Source organism: Notechis scutatus, chromosome 1 (assembly GCF_049901735.1).
Source record: "Notechis scutatus isolate UNSWTSFEM ecotype Mainland chromosome 1, rNotScu1.2, whole genome shotgun sequence".
Lineage (NCBI taxonomy): Eukaryota > Metazoa > Chordata > Lepidosauria > Squamata > Elapidae > Notechis > Notechis scutatus.
This window is the reverse complement of record NC_142009.1, coordinates 83,909,011-83,931,957: the sequence shown is the minus strand read 5'-3', so window position 1 is coordinate 83,931,957 and position 22,947 is coordinate 83,909,011. Positions and strand designations below refer to the sequence as shown.

Genomic DNA, 22,947 nt, shown 5'->3' with positions numbered 1-22,947 from the left:
AGAATGGTAATTTTGAGTTTACATAAATTCTTTATTTTACATAAAGGAAGCTTTATATGATCTATTTTAAAACAAAAGTACTTAGAGGTTGTGTGGCTGGATGCAGAGAAATATAAATTGTATTCACACAGTAAGATATTTTTTGTTACTCCATTTGTGTCTCTTAAAACATCCTGAATTTTAGGAAATCATTTAGAATGGCATGGGGGTATGACAAAATAAATTGGGGTTGCTAATATTTATTAGTGCGAGAGGTTTTTCTGAATCTGTTATTAATTTCTGTTTTAATTTTACTTTTCCCCTTGTTTTTATTTTATAGATGATCCCTCCTAGAGGTTGTGCATATGTCTGCATGGTTCATAGGCAAGATGCCTACCGTGCTCTTCAGAAATTAAGCTCTGGATCCTACAAAATGGGATCTAAAATTATTAAGGTACAGTTTCAGTGGTCCTGCTTATATGCAGTATGAATTATAGTTTATTATCATAATCATGTGCATTTGTATATAATGAAGGAAAGCCACTGTGTTAGTGCTTAAGATTTTGGACTAGATCCATCCTGAGCCATAGAAACTCACTGGTTGACGAGCAAAACACCGTGTTTCTCATCCTATTTCATATGCTTGTTATAATAATAAGTTGATCAGTTTGCAAGGATAGTGGTACATAAATCTAACAATAGTAATAGAAGAATGTGGATCAGGTGGTGAAGGAGTAATGTCCAGGACCAATGGAAGTCTCTGCCTACTGTACTCATCTCCAAATCACATAGAAGGGAGTTGAATGTGTTGGATGTTATTGGAAATTGGAATGTGTTGAGTCTCGTGTAAGTAGGGTTGGGCTAGGAGGTGGGCTGAGTGATTTTCCAGATTGTTTACTCCAAGCATACGTTAGGTAGGAAAGATGGTTAGTGAGAATTGGGATGAAATAAGTGCTTGCCTTAGATGAACAGGATGGTTGGATGAGAAGAATACAGAATACATATGCCAAATACCAGTGTTTTCAGCCAAGGGAAATATGGTGGAAGGCATCGGCTTCACTATTTCAGGAGACAGATGATTTGTGGTAGTCTCTTTTTTCCAATCCAGTAGCTCCATGATGGGGACCTTGTGGTCAGATCATCAGAGTACTTGGCCCGATAAAGCAGCATCTTTTCATGATTTGGTGATAGACAGGCAAGTAGATTTGGTGTGTGTTACTCACTCCTAACTGAGAATAGCAATATCCTTCTTTCAACAATTTGCCCAACCAGGTTTTGGGTCCTGCCTCAGCCTGAGTACCAGGATCAGGAAGATAAGGTGGTGTTGATATATTATGAGATCTTACCTGTGACCAAGATCATTGTTTTGAAGTTTGCAGGATTTGACTGCCTTTGTGTTAAGTTGTGCCTAAGGACAAACTAGGGGTGCTGTTGTTATATCTGGATCTGTCCCAAGGTTCCTGGGCCTGGTTGTTGGGTTGATGATTGAGTTTCCTGCACCTATGGGTATTGGGGAATTTTAACTTCCAAACAATGGGTTTTGAGAAAACCTAGGAGTTTCATGAAGATTTCCAGGTGGCCATGAATTAGTTCTAATTTTTGCTTTGGAGAAATTGTCTTATGATCTGGAGGATATGGAAGGTATTACCATTACCCCTTTGTCATAGTTAAATCAACAGACTGTGTTATCAGGTCTATTTGGATTGTCCACTAGATCGGTGACTCCATCAATTAACTGTCTACCTCACCACTTGCAAGAAGTAACTCAGACTCTTGCTCTTGAATGGCCTCACTCCACTGGATCTAGGCAACTTCTTGGGTTTTAGTGGCCCTCTGGAAGATGAAGCAGCAGGAATGATGCCTGGAACATAGGTGAAAGGTGAATAGTGAAACTAACAAAGCTGTCCAGGTTCAAGCTTATTCCAGAGCAATAAGAAAAGAAAAGCATTCCTATTTTTTCTCTCTCTTAGGGGATTGTGGCAGGATATAAATATAATAAATAAGTTTCTGTATAGATTCTTATGTCTATGTTGTGTAGATTTTAATATTTATATTACTGGGAAAAAATAAAATGCTTCTAGGAAAGAATTCATCTGGAGAATGCATTTTAATGACTCCAATTAAATGGAAATGTTATTAAAAAAACAGAAAAGGAAAAAATTAAAATGAGTTCAAAATATTTATTGGAAAAATATGTCCTGTAAAATAGTAAAATATAACTAGAAATTTAGGGTAAACAGTAAGCCTGAGATTGGGAAGAATAATGTCCAAATTCTTTGGGACTGAGAACTTCAAAAAATTTTACTGCTGCATTTACGGCAGAAAAAGCTGATATACTGAAAGAATTTAAGACAAGCACAGGAAGATTCTTTACAGATCAACAGATCATCTATGTTTTTCTGTGCTATATAACTTGGATACCTCCTTTTCTATAAAAAGGAAATTTTATGATGAATTGATCTTTTAATGTCAAATAAAACATATCATTATAACATATTTGGACACTGCATTTTTCTGTTCTGCAAGTATGTCCTATTCAGCAAATGAATTGTCGATCAGGCTGTGTAAAAATAAACAGAATGCTATGATGCCTTGTAGAGATTATTGTACTTTTGTTTTCACCACATTGAATTTGCTTTGTTTTCAGATTGCATGGGCTTTAAACAAAGGGGTGAAAACTGAATACAAACAGTTTTGGGATGTGGATCTTGGAGTATCATATATACCCTGGGAAAAAGTTAAGGTGGATGATTTAGATGGCTTTGCAGAAGGAGGCATGATTGACCAGGAAACAGTAAATAGTGGTAAGAACAATTATAAATTCTTTGTAATTAAAACTTTATTTTCATTTTTTTATATGTTGTTCCAGAGAAATGTATTTCCAATAATCTAAATATGCAGTACAAGTATTGTTCCTCTCAGGCTATTTAAGAAGTAGGCTGACTGTTGGCAGTCAAGCTGAATTACAGAGTTCCACATTGTGACATCTCTAGAAAATCTCCCTCTTCAACTGGGATATATGCTAGTTTCCAAAGGAAATTTATTTACTTATTTATTTAAATAAATAAACTTATTTGCTTACGGTACTTATTTAGTAAATATACTTATTTACTAATTTGTTTCCAAAGGAAATTTATTTACTAATTAAATAAATATATATCACAATATTTAAGATTTAGTGTAGATATAGTCTTAGTCCAAAACTGTAGAGAATTTGTAAATAGGAGAAATCAATTGCTACTTACAAAATAATGCTTTGCCGAAAACGGGGGGGTTTGATTTGGTTTGGTTTGGTTTGGTTTAATTTGATGTGCAGAAAGAAACAGGAAAATCATACAAATAAAACAAAAATATATTATGAAATACTCAGATCTGAATCTCCCAGAGGTGCTTTAGATCCAAATATTGTCTAATAATACATATTAAAAACAATGTAGTTTTTAAACACTAAACACAGTAATATTGATCAGTCTTTCTACTACACTCTTGGAAACAGAGCAAACGTTAATCCAAGGTTGTAAATTGTAAATTTCAAGAACCATAAGATACCACCCCCACCCACCCCCCAAAAACTTGCTCAACATAAAACAATCTGGAATGTGCCATTTATATAGTTTTTTTTAAATAATATTTTTCAATCTCCATTCATTGCGAAAATGTAGGTATCGTAGCTAGTAGAACAAATGCTTATTATCTTCTAATGTGCTTTTCAAAACACTAGTCTATTGTTTCTGTAGAATGGGAAACTACAAGGACTTCAGAGACCGTAAAAGAGAGTGTGCAGGTAACCCAGAGTGCAACCATTGACAAAACCACAGTTGTCACAACACAGGCAGAAACTTACACACAGTCTGTCAGTATGCTACAGGTTAGTATTGTACTTTATTTTCTGACCACACTTTTCTTCCAGTAATGAAGAACATTCAGATTATTGATTAGATTGTCAACTCTACTTTTGTATCAGATGCTTATCATATCTTATACCTTTTCAATGTTTCAGATATTTGCAACTTGTTGAGACATTTTTTTTCCTTTTACTGTGAAAAACTCTGAAGTTAAGTGTGCACGAAACAGAAAATACATTGGTTTCACACATAGAATAAAGAACTCCACTCAAACATCTCAGGAACATCCCATGTTGGTTGCTTCCTAAGGAGGCTCCCAAAAATTACGTAGTACAAAATTATCTCAACAAGTAGCCCCCCAAACAAATATATATATATATATGATTTTCTTCCCCTATATAGTAAATCATTCTGTGAAGGAGATGAATGGTTTAAAAATGTGATAAATTAAATTGTTAACTATTAAAAGACTGAAAAGAGGCAGAAGTACTTCTACATTAAAAAGACAGAAGTAATACTACATTGCCCTTCCTACATGCATTTCTGTAACAACTTGCAAGCTATAAATGTCCTTATTTTGGGGCTCCCAGGGTACCTCCTTCATTCCACAGCTGAAATTTTAACAGCAAAATAGCCCAAAGAGGCCAATTTCCAGAGGTGCAATTTTAAAATGTCCTTCTCATAAATGTATATGGATTAAAGTTCACCAGGAATATTTTCCCATTATAACAGATGCCTGTAGCTCCAACTGTGCCGGCTGTTAATTTAGTTCCACCTGCATTTCCTGTTACAATGTCTGTCCCTCCACCTGGTTACAGTGGAATTCCTCCGCCTCCATTCTTGAGAGCAAGCTTTAATCCTTCACAACCACCTCCTGGTAAAGTTATCTTTCCATTCTATGATATATATCAAAATGTATTGGCATTGTTATTTATTTCTCTTAAGTTTATTTGTCTATTAAGATTTATTCTTTGTTTCTTCTAGGTTTCATGCCTCCACCTGTTCCGCCACCTGTTCCGCCACCAGTAGTTCCAACATGTAAGCTGTTTTAATTTTTCTTCATAGGATTACAATAAAACTCTCATTGTTGAAAAAAGCAGTTTGGTTGAATTGGCTAACATTGGATTTATTTTTATAAATAATAATATAAAGCTTAGAACTGAATTCCTGCTATTCTTAAATAAGTGGCCAAGTTTACCTGTGTTAAGTAGGATTGCACCTGTACAGGCATTAATCAAAAACTATATAAACAGTCCTGTGCGAAATGTTTTCCTAGCAAAACTTCCAATTAGGGTTAGGGTTAATATAGGAGAATATAGGGCTCCAGAATGATTTTTGCATGTAGATATCATTTCTTTGTACAGCAAGTCATTGACTCACAACTACATTTTGGATTGGAACTTCTGTCACAAAGCAATGCAGTCATTAAGTGAGTTGTTACAACTAGTAGTCAAGCACCCTGTAATCATGTGATTGCCATTTGCAATCTTCTATGTTGGCTTGCTCAGAAAGCCTGCCACTGCCTGCTGAGGACTGCAGGCGGTGGCTGAAAGAGCTGCAGGCTAAGGGGAGCTGACATCTTTTCATGGGATGCAGAAAAAAAAGCTTAAATCATGAAGATCTAAGCTCTTATTTCTGCACCCCTTGTAGATGTCAGCTCTCCTTTCGTGTAAAGGAATTCCTCTGGTGTGGTATAAAAAAGAAGCTTAAATCATGATGATCTAAGCTTTGTTTCTGCATTCCCACAGAGTGGGACTTACATCTTCAAGTCTTTGCACTTGTGTCAACTTAATATTACTTGTGCTTAAAGCACAGTAGTGCCTCCTACAGACAGGTTTTGGCATTTTTGCCCATAAAATGAAATAAACAGAGTATCATCCAACTATTCTATGAACTCTCAATTTAATTCTTTCTTAAAACAACAATTAATATCAGGCAGAAAGAAAGGCACATAACTGAACCATCTTCTGTCTGATCCCAAGAGACTCATGCTGTTTTGAAAGCTGCACTATTTGTATTAATTGCCCCAAGTTAAAAGGTAATAGATTGTACTTATTGTTATTGATGAGTAATGATTAGATTGGATTATTTTAGTTATAATTCAACTGTATAATTTTGATGAGTTTTCTAATAGCTTTCTTCAGTCTGGATTTTTTAAACATTATATATTTAATTTATTTGTGGTTACTTTTTTATATAGTAAGTAAAAAGATGTTTCAGAGTTTAATTAACATACTGGTGGTTTCTTTTAGAAAGACATACACAGATTTGCACAAGCATTAATGTGCATATGTATTGATTTACAGCTCTTGTACAGCAGTCAATGACCCTTGCTCAAGAATCAATGAAAGATTTTAGCAGCCTTGTTCTACCAGGTGGTAGTGTTTCTAGTAGTCTTACAACACCAACATTATCTGCCGGAAGTGTCTTTCCTTCTCTTTCAAAGAACAGTTCAGAATTAGATGAAAAAGGATCTCTTCGTGCTGATCTTCAGATCTCTTCTACTGAAAACAGAACTGGTAAATAGCATTATAAAACCTTTTGGAAGGGTTATATGTGTGCTTGCATGTGCATGTATATATGTATGTACATGGACAAATGCATATGCACATACACACACATACATGCTTGCATAATATAGGAATGTCATAACTTTCAAGAATTCTAGTCCTGTATCAGATGCCATTTTGGGGAGAGTATTGAACTTTTTTCTAAGAGCTAAATAAAGATACATACATACATACATACATTTATACTAGAAGATAGGAAATAGGATCGGCATAACTGGAGTTGTTTATTAGCCCAGTTTCAATATAATTTCTGTTTTTTCCAACAGTGGTCTGTTTTCAATAAGATCTGTTATTCACTCATCACTATATTGCCACAATACTTTTTTGTTCATTTAATCTGAATTGTATTAATATTAATATACAAATAATTAAAAAGCTTTTAACATGATTTTTATAGTTTCTATTCACTCAGATATACAGGAAGATGGGAAAAGATAATGCCAAATCCTAGTAGTTCTTTTTTTTTTACTTCTTTTTTTTACTTCTCTAGATAAAATATTTTAAAAGCTTACAATTTTTCTAAATGTTTATTTTGTAAGCTACTCTTCAGTAAGAGATACTGTTTACTTTTCCTTAAATAGATATTGTTGCAGATTATAATGCGAATCCAATATGTAGATGTTGAATTTAGTTTAATCTTACTCTATAATTAAACTATTAAAGTATTAGTTATTCATGGTTGTTTCAGTTCTCTGATTTAAGTTTTTGTATTTCAGTTCAGGATGACGTTTCAAGCAGTTCTGGACTTACCGAGGGAGTACAGCCACCTGGTATCACAACCAGTTCTGGGCATGTAGGGGGAACCCAGCCACCCCATGTCTCAAGTAGTGCTGGACTTGTGCAGCCAGTCAGTGTCTCAAGCAGCTCTGGACTTTTGACAAGAGTTCAACCACCCACTGCTTCAAATAGCTCCAATCTTATAACAGGTGTTCAGGCTCCAAGTGTTTCAAGTAGCTCTGGGCTTTTGACAGGACTTCAGCCCATAAATGTTTCAAGCAGCTCCAGCCTTTTAATGGGAATCCAACCACCCATAGTCTCAAATAATACTGGACGTTTGTCAGGAATCCAGCCACCCATTGTATCAAGTAATTCTGGGCTTTTGACAGCACTCCAACCACCCATTGTATCAAGCAATTCTGCAATTTTAGGATTGCCACCACCAATGGTTTCAAGTAGTTCTGGACTATTAGGATTACCGCCACCAAATATTTCAGGTGGTTCTGGACTATTAGGACTACAACCACCCACTGGAATTCAAAATTTATCCCATTTAACTATGTCTAGTCAACGGTTGCCTGGAATTCCTCTAGTAGAAATCCGATCGGGATTAATACCACAACCACCTGGTCCTAGGTTTCCACTACTGCAACCTGGGATACCACCACAACGTACAGTTCCTCCTCCAGCTATACTTGATCCATCCCTTCCTCCACCTAGAGTTCCTTTCCTTCCAGGAGATATTTTTACTCAAACAGAGAGACCATTTGCAACTTCTAGTAGGCAAAATATGGATATTTCTAACCCAGATAAAAGATTGCCTGTCGGGGAAGATAGCATTCAACAAGAAGGAGATAGAGACTATCGCTTCCCTCCATTGGAAAGTAGAGATCGAGCATCTTCAGTAGATATAAGGGATTCTATTGGAAGGCCACCACTAGATCCAAGAGAAGGTCTAGGCCGACCTCCTGTAGACGGAAGAGAACATCTTATCAGGCCACATATAGATTTACGGGAGAACTTTGGACGGCCAGGTATCGATAATCTAAGGAGAGAGCATTTTGCTTTCAACTCAGAAAAACACTGGGGTCAAAGAGGAGATTATGATGAAAGAGAACACCAGACCTTTCCTGTATATGGTGGTCTAAGGGGGTTCCAGGAAGCTCGAGAGAGATATCGGCAAACAAATTACAGATTTGAAACTCGAAGTGGTCCTACCTGGAACAGAGGACTTGAACAAGATGCTCACAGAGACTTTGATGACCGTCGTAGGCCATGGGAAAGACAAAGGGACAGGGATGATAGAGATTTTAATTTTGGTAGAGAAATTAATGGAAACAGATTTGGGAGAGAGAGAACACAGAACAACTGGATACCCCCTCCACATCCAAGAGTGTTTGAATATTTTGAAGGTGGTCCTTCTCAACAAAAAGTTGATAGTGTACCCCAAGTTAATGGTGAAAACACAGAGACAGAGAATCAGCCATCTGCTGTGCAAGTGCAGGAGGAATTGGAACTTTATGAAAAATTGGCGACTTCAAATGAGACAAAAAAAGAGAAGAGTGACACAGAAGCTGAATTAGAAAATGAACCAGTGGTAGAAAGCACAGAAACTGAGGGGACATAATCATCACTCAGTAGGTAAAAAGATACCTTTTGTAAAGTTGTCATCTCTCTCTGTAATAGATGAATGGCTGACTGGACCTTAGTAGTTCATTTTTTTTCTTCCAGAATTAAGTTAATCTAATATTCATGTTCATCTTTCACTTAAATAGTTGTACAACTGACCTGTATAGAATATTGTTTTTAATTTGAACATGGTAGGTAAAGTTTGTCTTTCTTTTCTTTTTTTTCTTTTCTTTTTCCCCTGACAAAGTGCAAACTTTCCCAACTTGCTTTTACTTCAGAAGGATAAATTACAGCTTGTCAAACAAAGAAAAAAACTTCCTATGGAAGAACTTGATTTTTTTTTTAGATGCTATTAGGTTGGCCATAGAAATTGTTATACTTGAAAACAGGCGCTGGTATATCTTACCCAGATTTCTAGGCTGCTGCAAATTTTTAAAACATAGGCAGAGCTGTGATACTAAATGTTCCCTCAGTTTGGCCCAGAAAAGGAGCATAAATAACACAGAGATGGTGTGTTTTTGAAATTTCTGCATTATAGTCTCTGTTTCTCAAACAAGTGTCCATGATCTGTCCTCCTCGTACTGCAATGAATTAAAAAATTACATACGTTTTAAATGTTTTTTTAGATGCCAATAAAGCATTATTTGTTTGATAAGCATTCTAGGTATTGTATTTTTTATATACAATCTATAATATTCTGGTTGAATTGTGCTTTAACCAATTGTTGCAAAAGGTTTATAATGCTCTTGTAAAACTAGTGCAACAATTATATGCTACAAAAGCATATGCCTTTCTACTAAAAAATCATGGAATCACATTAGTTTGTGTATAATATATGTATGTAAATATTTGTGTAAAACTGTATGTAGATACCACTGTTTCTGTGTGTGGTGGTGCATGCGCACGCACTCACAGAATAATGTAGACAGTTAAATAAAATGAAATGAATTAGGTTATGCAATTTCATATTTAATATTTAGGTAGAAAGAAAATTGTAGATGCTGTTGTGACAGGTTAAACAAATTAATATTTGCTCTTCTAAATTCTTATTACTTCAGAAGGTGGACTGGCATGCTCTGAAGGCTGAAGAGTAAGATTTAAGGATGCTTTTTAAGTGTGGCAATATATGGTGCAAAAATGAAGCAAATGTTTGAATTGTCATTTTTGTAATGCTTCTGGTGTTTTGGGTAGAAAGTGATATATAAAAATACTTTGTTGATGATTTGCTTGCTGTGAATATTCAGTTCATAGTTGTTATCTAAAACATGTTGAGCAACTTTAAGAACAAAACACTTTTGCTTATCTCAAATAACTGACCAGTAAGGTTTAGGTTCCAAGATTCTTTAGGCTGCAATCGTATATGCATTTAACTTGGATTAAGTTTCATTGAGATCAATATTGAATACTGGCATCGAGATATTTGGATTTTTTTAAAACTCTGGGCTAGCTAGTTACCATAATTTGAAATGGCCTCATAAAAATATTTTTGTCCAAACTAAAAATACGTTTTTAGGATCTACTCTCTAACAAGTTGATATAATGCAACCATTGATCTTTTTTTTTCTTTTAAAAAGCCTTCAAAATCTAAAGAATATGTTAGTTATATTGTGCTAAATTAATATTTTATGTAGAAAATGACATTCTTTAATTCAAGAAAAGTTTGAATTTTCAATAATGTGAATTAGTCGTTCCCTAAAATTATGCTTCTATAATAATATGAAATATATGAAAGTCACAGAAATTTCATTAATATTATGAAGTCAATACACTTATTGCAATAAATTTTGAGAATTACAAATTTACAATTTGGAAATTTATAGTGGCACTACCACTTTTGCTTTTGGTCAACTTAAGTCTTAAAATTACAAATGCATTATTGTTGCATACTGTATTGACAGTCTGGTGGATTCACTTTCACTGAATTACTGTTGCCAAATATAACAGCATTAAGAATCGAGATAATCAGTATAATGTATACAATGCCCCAGATTTGTGTTTGCTCACTGGAAATAATGCAACAGTGGAATATAATTGTGTTTTTTACATTGGGACAGTAGCTCTAATAAGATAACTGTTTGATTTCATTCTTGATTTTTACAAATGGCCAAAAATACGTTATGCGGTTTAAGTTTAAATCTTAGAATAGTACTAGCTACATATCACTATCATATAAAAAGATACCTTGGAACTATGTAAAAGCTGTATCTTTTAAAAAATTTAAATAGCATAAAAGTATGTCATACTTTGTTATCTTTGGACATAGCATCTCATGAGTAAGACAGGCTTGGCATAACTCAGATCTACTAGTTGAGGAAAAAGTAGAATGAGACAAAGGTGCCTCTTAGATAGAAGGGATCTCCAGACAAGGTAGTTATGTTCTGTTGGCAGAAAGTTACTGCTAGTGGTATTCCAAATTATGGTAGTAAACATAACACATGAGTCAGTGCCATTTTGAGAACTACTGAATTTGTAGCTGTTCCATTTTCTGGCTGAGAAATTGTAATTTACCTCTATCCACCAACATATTGAAAACAGGATCAGTTGTGAGTCTCTTTGCTTGTTATGATTGTTTTCCTTATGAGGCTAAAGTTGATAACGTAAGTGAATGAAATTAATAGCCTAATCACTAATTATTATAATAGCAAAGAAATTATTTGAGAATATACTGCTCTTTCCCTATATTTTTCTCCTCTTGTTCCCATATATGTAATAAACATTTGTATTATAGAGAAAAACTGTCCTTTTTTGTCAAGGAAACAGCTAATTGTTATAAACATAATTTCTATTTTTCAGTGGCATATTGGTTTAATATGTAACTTTTAAATGTGTTTTGATATTATAGAAAATAAAAGTAAAATCTCAAATAAATGAAGTAACCAAAATAGAAATATAATTAGCAAATGAAGTTATTATACTCTAATTCAAAAGATTGACAGTCCTTAAAAGCTTCATTAGGCACCATGTTAAATTAATCTCTTCAAAAGAAAATCAAATCATAACCAGAAATTTTCACTATAATTGACACCATACAGAATATGCAAAGCATCTTTGGGAAGCTAATTTGACATTCCCAGAATGTAAATTCATCATTTAAAAAGAGACTGCTTCCATATACATATTTTAATGAAAATAATCCATGTATCTGATTCCCAAAGGTCCTATTTCCAGTGGTGCTCATGAAATTATAATTTTATCAGGAATGATTTCCCATAGATTCTGTTGTTCATGTGACATGTTAAATGCCAATAGTAGTTCCTTTGGTTTATTTATTTCCAAAATGCATTTTTTGCTCTAAGACCTTTCAAAAATCACAAGCAAGTGTGACCACAAATTTGATATTAAAATTAGAACAGTGATTTTAAGACTTTATACTGGTTACTAATAAGTCTGCGGCACTTCTTTCTTGATGATTTTTTGTTGGTTTTCTAGTACGAAAAGATGGCTCTTTTGCTTATAGTGTAGTCCAGTGCATGTTTGCTCAAACCTACTCCATTGAGTTGAGTTGAATTTGCATAGCATTGCAGCCTTGAAATGCAATGTAAATTTAGCCGTGAAGTTTTTCTTGTTTGGTTTTTAATTAATCTTGCTTATGAAATGCCCTGATATGTTTTTGCAAATATTTAAAACTGATTACAATACCTATAAAAATGAATATGACTGGAAATCATACTTTTAGTGTGTTATACTATATGTGCGTAGTTTCTCACATGAGGAAGAACGTACGAGCTTCACAGTTCCTAACATTCTATCCCTAATTTCTGAAAGAACTTCTTTTTGACAATTATTTTGCTTCTTTCCTTCTATACTATTAGGTTTGATTCCTTCCTTTGATGTTTGACTAACCCATAATTATTCAGTACCCCATAATTACAAAGTGAAAACAGAATTTTAGAAATGTCTGTAAATTTATTAAAAAGAAAAAATTGAAAAGCAGGTAAACCCTGAGGTAACGATAGTGCTCTTAGTGACTGAAGTTACTTGATAAGCTCCTCAGTTACAAATGTTGCAGCACCATGGCAGTCGTTCATCCTTATGAACAACCGCAGAGGCACTAACCCCCCCTCCCCTCATCCTGCTAGCCAGATTTACTTACCTTGCAAAGATCTGTCTCCTCTCTGCTGTGGTTTCTTTGCCTTTGAGGGAAAGGAGAACAGGATGATTTGCCTTCCAGTATCCGGTCAGCTTCCAAATGCTTTGCGCCGAAGGTGAAATGTTCTGGTGGCCATGATCTCGCGCGACATCAGGCAACCATTCTCTGCAAAAGCAGATGGGTGCCTGAAGTCGCACAAGATCACGTCTCTTACTAAGGCCCTTCTTCCCTGATTGCTCATTTTTTCCAGGTGGCCAGCTCTTGGAAGAGTCCTGGTCATGCCAAATTTCCATTTCAGAATTATGGAGGCCACTGTGGTCTTAGGAACCTTCAGTACAGCAGAAATTTTATTGTAGTCTTCCCAGATCTGTGCCTTGCAATAATCTTCTCTGAGCACCACAGGCAGTTCCTTTGACCTCATGGCTTTTGCTCTGCTATAGTATGCATTGTTAGCTGTGAAGCCTTCAATAGAGAGGTTTGTGCCTTTCCAAATTATGTCCAATCAATTTAATTTATCACAGGTGGACTTCAGTCAAGGTGTGGAAACATGTCAACAACAATCAGAAATGCATCGGAGCTAAATTTCAAGTGTTGTTGCAAAGGGTACTTATGCCAATCTGATATTTCAGTTCTTCATTTCAATAAATTTACATTTCTGTTTTCACTTTGTCATTATGGGGTAATGAGTGTAGATTAATGAGAAAAATGAATTTCAACAACTGCAGCATAACAAAATTGACAAAAATGAAGAAGGTCTGAATACTTTAGGAATGCACGGATAATGATACTTTTGCTATCTTCAGTGCAGTAATAGCAAAGGAATTTTTAGTATGGCACAAAATCAATTATAGGAGCATGGGTGCGGTATGCTCTGGCATTGTAGTTTATTTGCTAATGCAGACTGGACTTCTTGGTCCATGATAGCTTAATGTGAATTTAAAGTTCTAAACTCAAGGAAAATACCAAGTTGCTTATTTTTGTACCAATTGCACTTACTGAAGCACCTTGTGATCAGACCTTTGCCCTGCAAGTAAATCCTTTATTATTTCAAGGTTATATTGTTACTCATTTCAAATTATTCTGGGTGACTCACAGCAATTAAAACTATATATTTAAAAATACAATCATAATAGAAACAATTTAGATATCCATGTAACAAAACAATAGCCAAGGTATCTGAAGATTCACCAATAATAGTTTCCTTGAGGAGGGCCAATACATTTTAAAAATAAATAATAAGCAACATCAGTACTGCACAGCCTCTGCCGCACAGCCTCTGCCACACACCCAGATCCCCCCACACAAGCAAAATCATGTCCATAAAGGCTTTATGGAAAGCTAGTAGGCTTTTCATTCAATAGCCTATTATTCAATAGCCATTCTGATCTCCGAGGAATGATTTCCAAAGGGTGAGTGCCACAACAGAAAAAGACTTTTGTTCTGAATCCAACCGGGAGCCAAAGCATGCTTGTCCTGTCAGACATAATGGGACAGATAGATGAAACAGGAGAGGTATTCCCTCAAATAACCCTACAAAAATAAAAAGGGAGGAACACTAGCAAACAGCATCTTAATCTAATTTTGATTGTGAAACTACGGTATATTATTGCACATGCTAAATTATCATATACATGCTTAAAGTCAAATCACCATAGAAATAAGGAACCATCAGATTGCTTATTTATAATGTAATACCTATCAAGATGTACACTTTTAAAAGCAAGATAAGCAAGAGAATAATCTATCAAAAGTCCTATTACTGGATAAACCATAGCTTTCCCTTAAATGGTTTGAAATAAGGCAAATGGAATTGTTTAGATTTCTTACTAAGGATTATGAATCTTGCTTTAACAGTAAACTTGGGACAGCTGCCTGGACATTTGCCACCAATAGGGTTTCCTGAAAATAAACATTTTTATTTTTATTTTCTAATTTACACTATAGAGATAATTCTGGCTGTCCACAATAATATTACAACAATATTTTATTCTCCTGATAGGGGTTCTTTTTGATGCTTTTTTTGAGAAGGAGGGCAGTCATAGCATCATGAACAGAGCTTGGAATGCAGTTTTTGTACTGTGATACTATCGACAATACTATTAATGTAAAAGTATTCAGTATTGCATCTAAAATTATACTGAGGAAGTTCATTAAGGTTGCACTTCTATATCACTTACTTTGGAGTGAATCTTGTTAAATTCTTTGGGGTAAACTTGTAGGTTTATTCTGTTGTTGCTGCTTTCAGGTTCTTAGATGAAATAAAGCCAAGAATTTTAAAATTTATCTATTCACTGATGTTGGAGTTATGACACGTGCACTCATTGCATTTTAAATGGGCTACTCATTCTTTATTACATATTCAGTACTGTTAGAGAAACATAAAGTAATTTTAAAGCTACATGAACAAAATTGTCATTTTTCTTAGGCAAATAGACATCACTTAATTTTGTAATATTTCTTCTGTTAGCTGCTGCTTCTGAACTAGCTACTGATGGAAATTTAAACTCTTACATGCACATTGGAAACTGTATCTTTGTTGTATTTTAGTTCAGCTTGTGTGAAATACATATCCCTTTTAAATGAATAATTTTCAAACATTGATGTACAATTTATTATATAACTTTCAACAAGAGACATGAGCTGCAAATATAATTATGGTATATGTAACAGTTCATAGACTTAAGAGTCAAATACAGAGGAGAACACACCCATTTGTTCTGCATCAGACGTAAGTAACCTACTTGGAGTAATACAACTGAAATTGAATCTGTCCCAAATTTAAGAGAAAATATTCCCAACAAAAGTTTACTCAAGAAAGTTAAGGGCTACATTCTAGAAGAACATTCACAAACTCGGAGGAAGATTCGTCTGATAGAACACATCTATAGAAAGGTGGAAACAGGCTTTGAAAAGAGTGATCAAGAAAGAATAAATAGCAACAAGGACTTTCCCAAATCTGAATTTAACTTTTAAATGAAATAAGGAAGCCTACATATGACATGAGAAATTTAGAATTGCCTTTTGCTTAGGCAAAGCCTAACATCCAGTTTTGGTTCACAGATGAAAGGAACTTTGGCAATAAATATAAATTGTGTTGCTTAACTCTGGAGAGAAAGCTGGATCCAGAAGATTTTAAATACAGGCTGCCTTAGCCCATTGTTGCAGGGATATTTTGACTTCTTATTGTTCCCTAGATAACTTTCAGTTAATAGCCAGTTAGATTTAAGCCTACTATGGATTTTATTGATAATTTCAACGAAGACTCACAAAATTTCCTGATTAAATGCCTGCTGGTTATATTTTTTACTTGATCCCACCATACATGTCCTATCCACAGACTTGTAGAATTCAACTGCTCTTAGGAACACAGTTTTAAAATAATAATAACTTATAATTATAATGACTGGTGGTGATTTTGTAAATGCTGTTGTTCAACATCTGGAGCATCACTTAAATACTATTGACATTGACAAAATCACTGTGTCAATTGCAAAAGGCAGTTTTATTTGGGACAGTTTCCATTCTCTAATGATACCTTTAACATCATCAAACAACACCTGCCTAACTCAGGTCCTTGAGAAGGACTCAATAGGCAGATTAAAAATTGCCAAATCCAGCTTAAACATCTGGCTGACCGTATCCAACCATAGTAATACCTTAATATTATTAAACAAAAACTTCTGCCTATTCCAGGTCCTTGGGAAGAACCCAAAAGCGGGACGAAATATCAAATCCAATCTAAACATTGTGTAACCAAACACATTAATAATTTTTAAAACATATTCTGCCTGACTCCCAATGCCTGAGAATCTTACGGCAATCAAAGGAATTATAGTAACCTATAAAAGATGGCTTTTGCATATCAGATCAGAAGGAACGAAGCAAAGGGTCTCTTTCCAAAGGCTTTTATGAGGAGCCTTTGGACAACAGATAACAGATAACAACATATTCCAGATATGGGGAGAAGGACCTCATTCCAGAAAGTAGGAGTTATTACAGAGAAAACACACTTCCAAAGTCTTGATAATGATATTGTTTAGTCAAGGGAATATGGAGCATACTATCACTGCAAGATCAAATTGGCCAGGCAAATATAGGAAAAGGACAGTCCTTCGAACAAACAGCCCCTATGCTATATAGGACTTTATAGATAACAGCCAGCACCTTTAATTGCACTTGGAATCAAACTGGAAAGCAGTACAATTCATGAAATAAAAATGTAACATGTGCATACCATAGCACACCCATCTCTGCTTGTGCTGCTGTATCAGTATCCATATTAGTTGAATTTTCTGGGTAGTTTTCAACAGCATCCCCATCTACAGTGTCTTGTAGTAATTATGCTTCAAGGCTAAGTATGAGGGCTGTCTGAAGACAATACAGTTTGGTGAAGGGTGTAGCTCAGAACTCCCCAAGCCATGGCCCACTACTGGGCTGTGGTCTATACACAACCAGGCCACAGGCCAGCACACACACACATGCGTGCAGCTCAACTCATGTGAGCAGTGGCCCAATGCACATGCATAACTTGACTTGCACAATTTGATGCACACGTCGATGTGCATGCAGCTCGGCTTGCAGTCGAACTGCCTGCATGTGCATAAGTGCTGGCCTGCCACCCATGTGAATCAAGCTGCGCATGTGCCGGCCCACTGCTTACAAAAGTTGAGTGTGTGTATGTGTGTGCTGCCTATGGCCTGCTTACGAATGGGCCACAGCCCGGTTCCGCTTTTCTCTGCCCCCCAGCTGGCCAAGCCACAAAGGTTGGGGACAGTGGTGGCATTCAACCGGTTCTGCCCAGTTCTGGAGAACCGGTAGCGGCAATGAGCAGCGGAGATGGAACTGGTTCTCTCTGCTGCTCTGTGTTTGGCCCACCCGCCTGCCCAGCCTACCATACTCTTATGGCCAGAATTCGAAGTGCAGCTGCTTTGCGTGGTGCAGAATAGCGCCGTGTGGCAACTGCTGCAGCAACCAGCATCATGCAGGCTTGCAGGAGGTGAGTTAGAATGCCTCTGCGCCTGCGCAAAGTACACGTTTGGCATGCGTGTGCACACAAACTGTGCATGTGTGCACAGCGCGCCCACCAAGCCATGCCCACAGAACCGGTAGCAACTTTATTTGAATACCACCACTGGTTGGGAACCACTGGGGTAACTAGTATAGCAGATGAAGTTGTACAAAGATCTTCCTGGCTTCAGATTGCACACTAATCTTGAAAAGGAAGTGCTACCCCAGTTGTCCCCAACTTTTGCAGCTTAGCGGGGATGGGGGAGAGAGGAACTGGGCCACATGAGTGATGGGCCAGTACATATGTGCGCGCAGCTCGACACACGTGCATGCGTACATGGCTTGACTGCAAGTAGAGCTGAGTGCACATCCGCCTACGTCAGCCCACCACTCATCAAGTCAAGTTCCGTGCATGCGCTGCTTGCACAAGTTGAGCTAAGTGCAGTCTTGAACTGGGGATTGGAGACCCCTGTGCTATCCAATCCATCAATGGAATATCCCAAATTCTGGATAGTGCAAACTTTCAGTCAACTGGTCTTGATAGGATTGAGTCAGAAGTGGTACCTTGGCAGCCTCACTTGGCTGGCCCAGAGTTGAAAGGTACAATTGGGTTTCATAGGGTTACTGATTATCCTAGATAAGTGGATGACTACAACCGGTGGTTTCATATGGTTGTTGAAAAGCAGGGAGAAAAATTAGTACCCTGCAGCATACCAAATAGGTGGTGGTCTCTTATGATTGTAAGTTATCCAGAGTTACCTTGAGGTTAGATGGGCAGTCAATCAATTTTACAAATATATACATTTCTTCACCTAATCAACACCAACTAGAACCAACCTAGTGGTAGGTTTCAAAAATTTTTCCTACCAATTCGGAGAACTTGCTTCGTGCGCACATGTGCAGGACTCAAACACCGCCCTTTGTATCAATGCTGATTAGCTGTGCAGGCATGCCTAATGCGTGTGTGCGCCAAACACATGTGCAGGGCTCAGACACTGCCTTCTGCATCAACGCTAGTGAGCTGTGATGTTTTATAGCTCTGTTGAGGCGCAGCAATCCGCTCTGCCATGCGAATCAGTTGAGCTAATAAACAGTGTATAGGAGAGGTAAGAGCAGGGGTGGGTGGGTGGCGCCAGCCAGAGGTGGTGTTTGCCGTTTTCCAAACCAGTCAAAATTTTTCCTATCGGTCCACTAGAACCGGTCCAAACCGGCTGAATACCACTTCTGAACCCAAGAAAAAAGAAGAGACCAGTAAAATGGTGCCCCCAGTCCTAAGCCCATGGACACTGGCAGAAGGGAGCTGTGGTTGATGGTATCAAAAGTGCTCAGAGATCAAGACGCACAAGAATAGCATCCTCAATCCCACAAGTTATCAGCAAATATAACTATGTCTCTCCCAGTATAAAATCCTGGCCTGAAACCCAATCAAAACATGTCTAGACAATCTGTTTTCTCTAGACTCCTTATCAGCTGCAGACCAAACACCTCTCACCAACCTACTTCAAACACAGAATGTGGAGTACTTGTTTGTAGTTGCCAAAAATTGTGGGATCCAAAGTTGTCCTCTTGAGGGAGCACATGTTTTTTTCTTTTTCTTTCAAGACAGTCACTAATACTCCCTCTTTAAGGAAGCTGATGCTAAGCCTGGGTATAACTACAGATCATTTCCCTTGATATTTTATGATGGAGAAGGGACCCTGATTCAGCCAGATGTGGCCAAACTGACAGTAAGAGAATTCTTTCTTGGGACTTTCTTGGGAGTCACCAGCTCAACTCATTCCAAATCAGCTCCCTCCCAAACCATGCCCCCAGGGATCAGCCTTCCCTATTGAGTCTGAGACCAGGTTGGAGCAAATCAGAGAGATTTTATACACTAGTAGCCCAACAGATGTTCCAAAGATCCCACTTTATCCAAACGGAACATCTATAGAACACATTCCAACAAAATGAATACCCACGCAACTTTATCAAATAGTCCCTGACCACTCAAACCAATACAATGCAAAGTCTAAAAAAATTACACTGCCATACATCTATATATATAAAAGCAAAATACCACTCACGCATCATCACAAAATCTCCAGAACTGTAAAGCCAACGAACTTGAAATTTGGCGCGTATGTTCCTCTTGCTTCTAGGTGCTCACTAAGAAAAGATTTTTCGAATTGACCATCAGAGCATTAGTATTTCGTCTATTATTATTAACACGCTCTGGTGCTAAGGAGTTCTACTCCCCCTCCCCGCCTGAAAAGAAATCTGTTCCAAATGCAAAACATTGCAAGCAGAGGAGAGGAGTTTCAATTTCACAGCACCAAGCAGCTTTAGTACAGAACAGTTGACCTAAGCCACACCCAGGCTCCTTGCTGTCTCCTTGCTCACACAGAAAATACTGTTTCACTTTCCAAACAACCTCAACTCTCTCACACACTGACAGGACGCTAGCGAGATGAATACTGATGAATGCTGATAGGCATTCCCCTTATTTTCCTCCCTAAAAACTAAGCCCGACCACATAGTTTCCTAGCAAAGCACGGGTATCGAGCCAGTAAAGAATATATCAGAAACCACAATAAACTACTACAACCACACAGAATCAGCGTAGCACACAAGCCAACTAAATCCCTTCAAACATTTTAAGGAAATCAAATGATCCAGCAATTCCCGAAGAAAAAATAGGTGTCATCTACAGCAGTGGCCCCCAACCATTTTTGAACCAGGGACCGGTTTCACAATTATTTATTCTTCCACGGACTGGTACCTGAGTAACGCGAGACTCCACCGCCATCGGGGCGGCTCTTCATTCGAAGCCACCACCCCCCTTCAATGAAACTAAGGCGCGAGCACCCAAACGCCTCTTTCCAACTGAAAACCCGGAAGCACTTTCCAATCGAAAACCCAGAAGCAACCGGAAACCTGAAAGCGCCATCGAAACAAGATGGCGGCGCCCAAGCTTTGCGGCCGGTAAAAAAATGATCCATGGACCGGTACCGGTCTGGGGATCGGTGGTTGGGGACCCCTGATCTACAGCATACAATGTAAGAACTGCAACAACCACTGTGTAGGACAAACAGGCAGAAGACAGTCAAACATATCCATGAACACCAACTGGCAGTCAAAAGACACAACAAAAGTTCTTTAATTTTACAACATATAGACAGATTTAACCATTGTTTCAATTGGGAAAATGTGAAAATCCTAGTCCAGGCCAAGTCCAAAAATGCCAGGGAATTTCTAGAAGCCTGGCAGTCTGACAAATCAGCCATCAATAAAACACAAAGACATTAACAACATTTACAGACTATCTAACCCTAACTCTAACCAGCCCCAAACAGAAAAAGACTCCAGCACTTCTCCACCAGTAATCAGCACTCAGATCAGCATAGATTAACTCCAAGGTCAACTTCGGACCAACAATCAAGTAAGCAATACCCCAGTTAAGAAATTGCCATAGAGCCATTAGTAAACAGCACAACCAAAGAATCCCTAAGACTTCCCCCATCCACAGAGACAAGCAAGACATCAGAATATAAACTGACAGTAAACAGACTCTTTACTAGCACTGATGATGCTAGTTAGGGTAATGAAATGTCTGCAAAAAAACCCTCAAAAGAGCACCTCAGGGACCATTTTCGTTAACAGTTTAATAGTAATTTTTAAAAAACTGAACAATTTTGTTATATTACTGTTTATGTATATGAAGAAAACATTGTCAGTTACAAAGCAGTTATCTTCAAGAAGAGCTGAATTGCTGATGATTGATATAAACATACCCATTACCTTCTCTCAGGAAGTTTTTTCAGTTTCTTCATCTAGTTTAGCGTCCTGGATTTTCCAAATGTTCATATCCAAATATAAATTAAGACCCATCTCTACTGAGGAAAAATGACAAACAGTAACATGCATTTTAGTAAGCATGAATGTGCCTGTGCATAAAAATATGGGTTTGTTACTGATTTGTATTTAGAGGTATAAAAAGCCTTACAAATGCTCAGGAAAAGGAGGTTTGAAGCCATTTAGAGCAGTGATCCCCAACCTTTTTGACACCGCGGCCCGGTGCCGGCATCAGCTGGGCGCCGGCCTGGTACGGCATCAGCTGGCGCCGCCATCTTTTTTGACGAAAAAGTGCTTCCGGTGACCTCACGGAGCGCGTTTCATCAAAAAAGATGGCCGCAGCGCTCGAGTGAGCTTTCCGGGTAGAAATGGCTTTCTACCGGAAAAGCTCACGAGAAACCGCGCATACGCCGCCATCTTTTTGATGAAAGCGTGCTTCGTGAGCTTTCTACCCGAAAAGCTCACCGGAAACACTTTTTCATGAAAAAGATGGCGGCGCCAGCAAGCCAGCGACCCGCCTGTAGGAGTTGATCCGCGGCCCGTGCGGTCCGCATGGACCGGTGGTTGGGGACCCTGATTTAGAGAATACTAAAGATAGAAAGGTTTTATTACTACATTTTGTTAAAAATATACATACAGGAATATACATTTTGCTAAAAAAACAACAACCAAGTACACAGTTTAGAAAACAGATAAGAGACTAATGCCAAGTGTGTGTGTGTGTGTATATATACAAGTGTCTAAAAACTTTTCCTCACTGAACCTTAGTAATCTGGAACTAATAGTAAATTTGGACTTATTACTTTATTGTTATTTTCTCTAGTCCATGTAGATTTTCCTTAAGATTTGGTTTAAGGGATTATCTTCACTTTATTTTCATAGTTGTTTCTTTCATTCTTCATTTCCTTTTCCACATCTTCATAGATTTTTTTTCCACACCCAATAATCTTGGTTTCAACTTCTTGAAAAGTAAACTCAGCTGCTTGAGATTTTGTAACATCAGAGTTTACAGAAGCTTCACAAGCCTAGAGTCTTTATCTTTTTTCCAAAGGCATGATCTAAAAATAAATAATTTCTGCACACACCCTCCTTGAAGCTTTAAAAATAACTTTTCATAATGAATAAATTAGAAAACGATAAATCCCTGTGTAGATCTTCTTCATTTAACAGAAGCCATGCTCTCTTAATATCCAGAAGTTAATTTCAAGGGTTGTCAGTTCTGCCTCTAAAGCATTTGAGTGTCAGACTACCTGAATTTAAGTAGAAATGGTATGGTTAT

General features: G+C 37.2%; 1 protein-coding gene across 7 annotated transcripts in view; it reads left to right on the top strand.

Moving 5' to 3' along the window:
* SCAF8 (SR-related CTD associated factor 8) overlaps positions 1-22,947 on the top strand; it is a 165,919-nt gene that overhangs the window by 29,922 nt on the left and 113,050 nt on the right. For 5 of the 7 annotated variants that reach the window (XM_087969818.1, XM_026680317.2, XM_087969824.1 and 2 more), the window contains exons 14-20: positions 320-433; positions 2,627-2,783; positions 3,717-3,847; positions 4,557-4,701; positions 4,809-4,862; positions 6,131-6,343; positions 7,111-8,752. In XM_087969818.1, coding sequence (XP_087825944.1) covers positions 320-433; positions 2,627-2,783; positions 3,717-3,847; positions 4,557-4,701; positions 4,809-4,862; positions 6,131-6,343; positions 7,111-8,738 — 2,442 coding nt within the window. In that variant the 3' untranslated portion in view covers positions 8,739-8,752. Of the gene's footprint in view, positions 1-319; positions 434-2,626; positions 2,784-3,716; positions 3,848-4,556; positions 4,702-4,808; positions 4,863-6,130; positions 6,344-7,110; positions 9,399-22,947 lie in introns of those variants that run through there. The other 2 variants (XM_087969807.1, XM_026680319.2) reach the window with 1 other exon arrangement.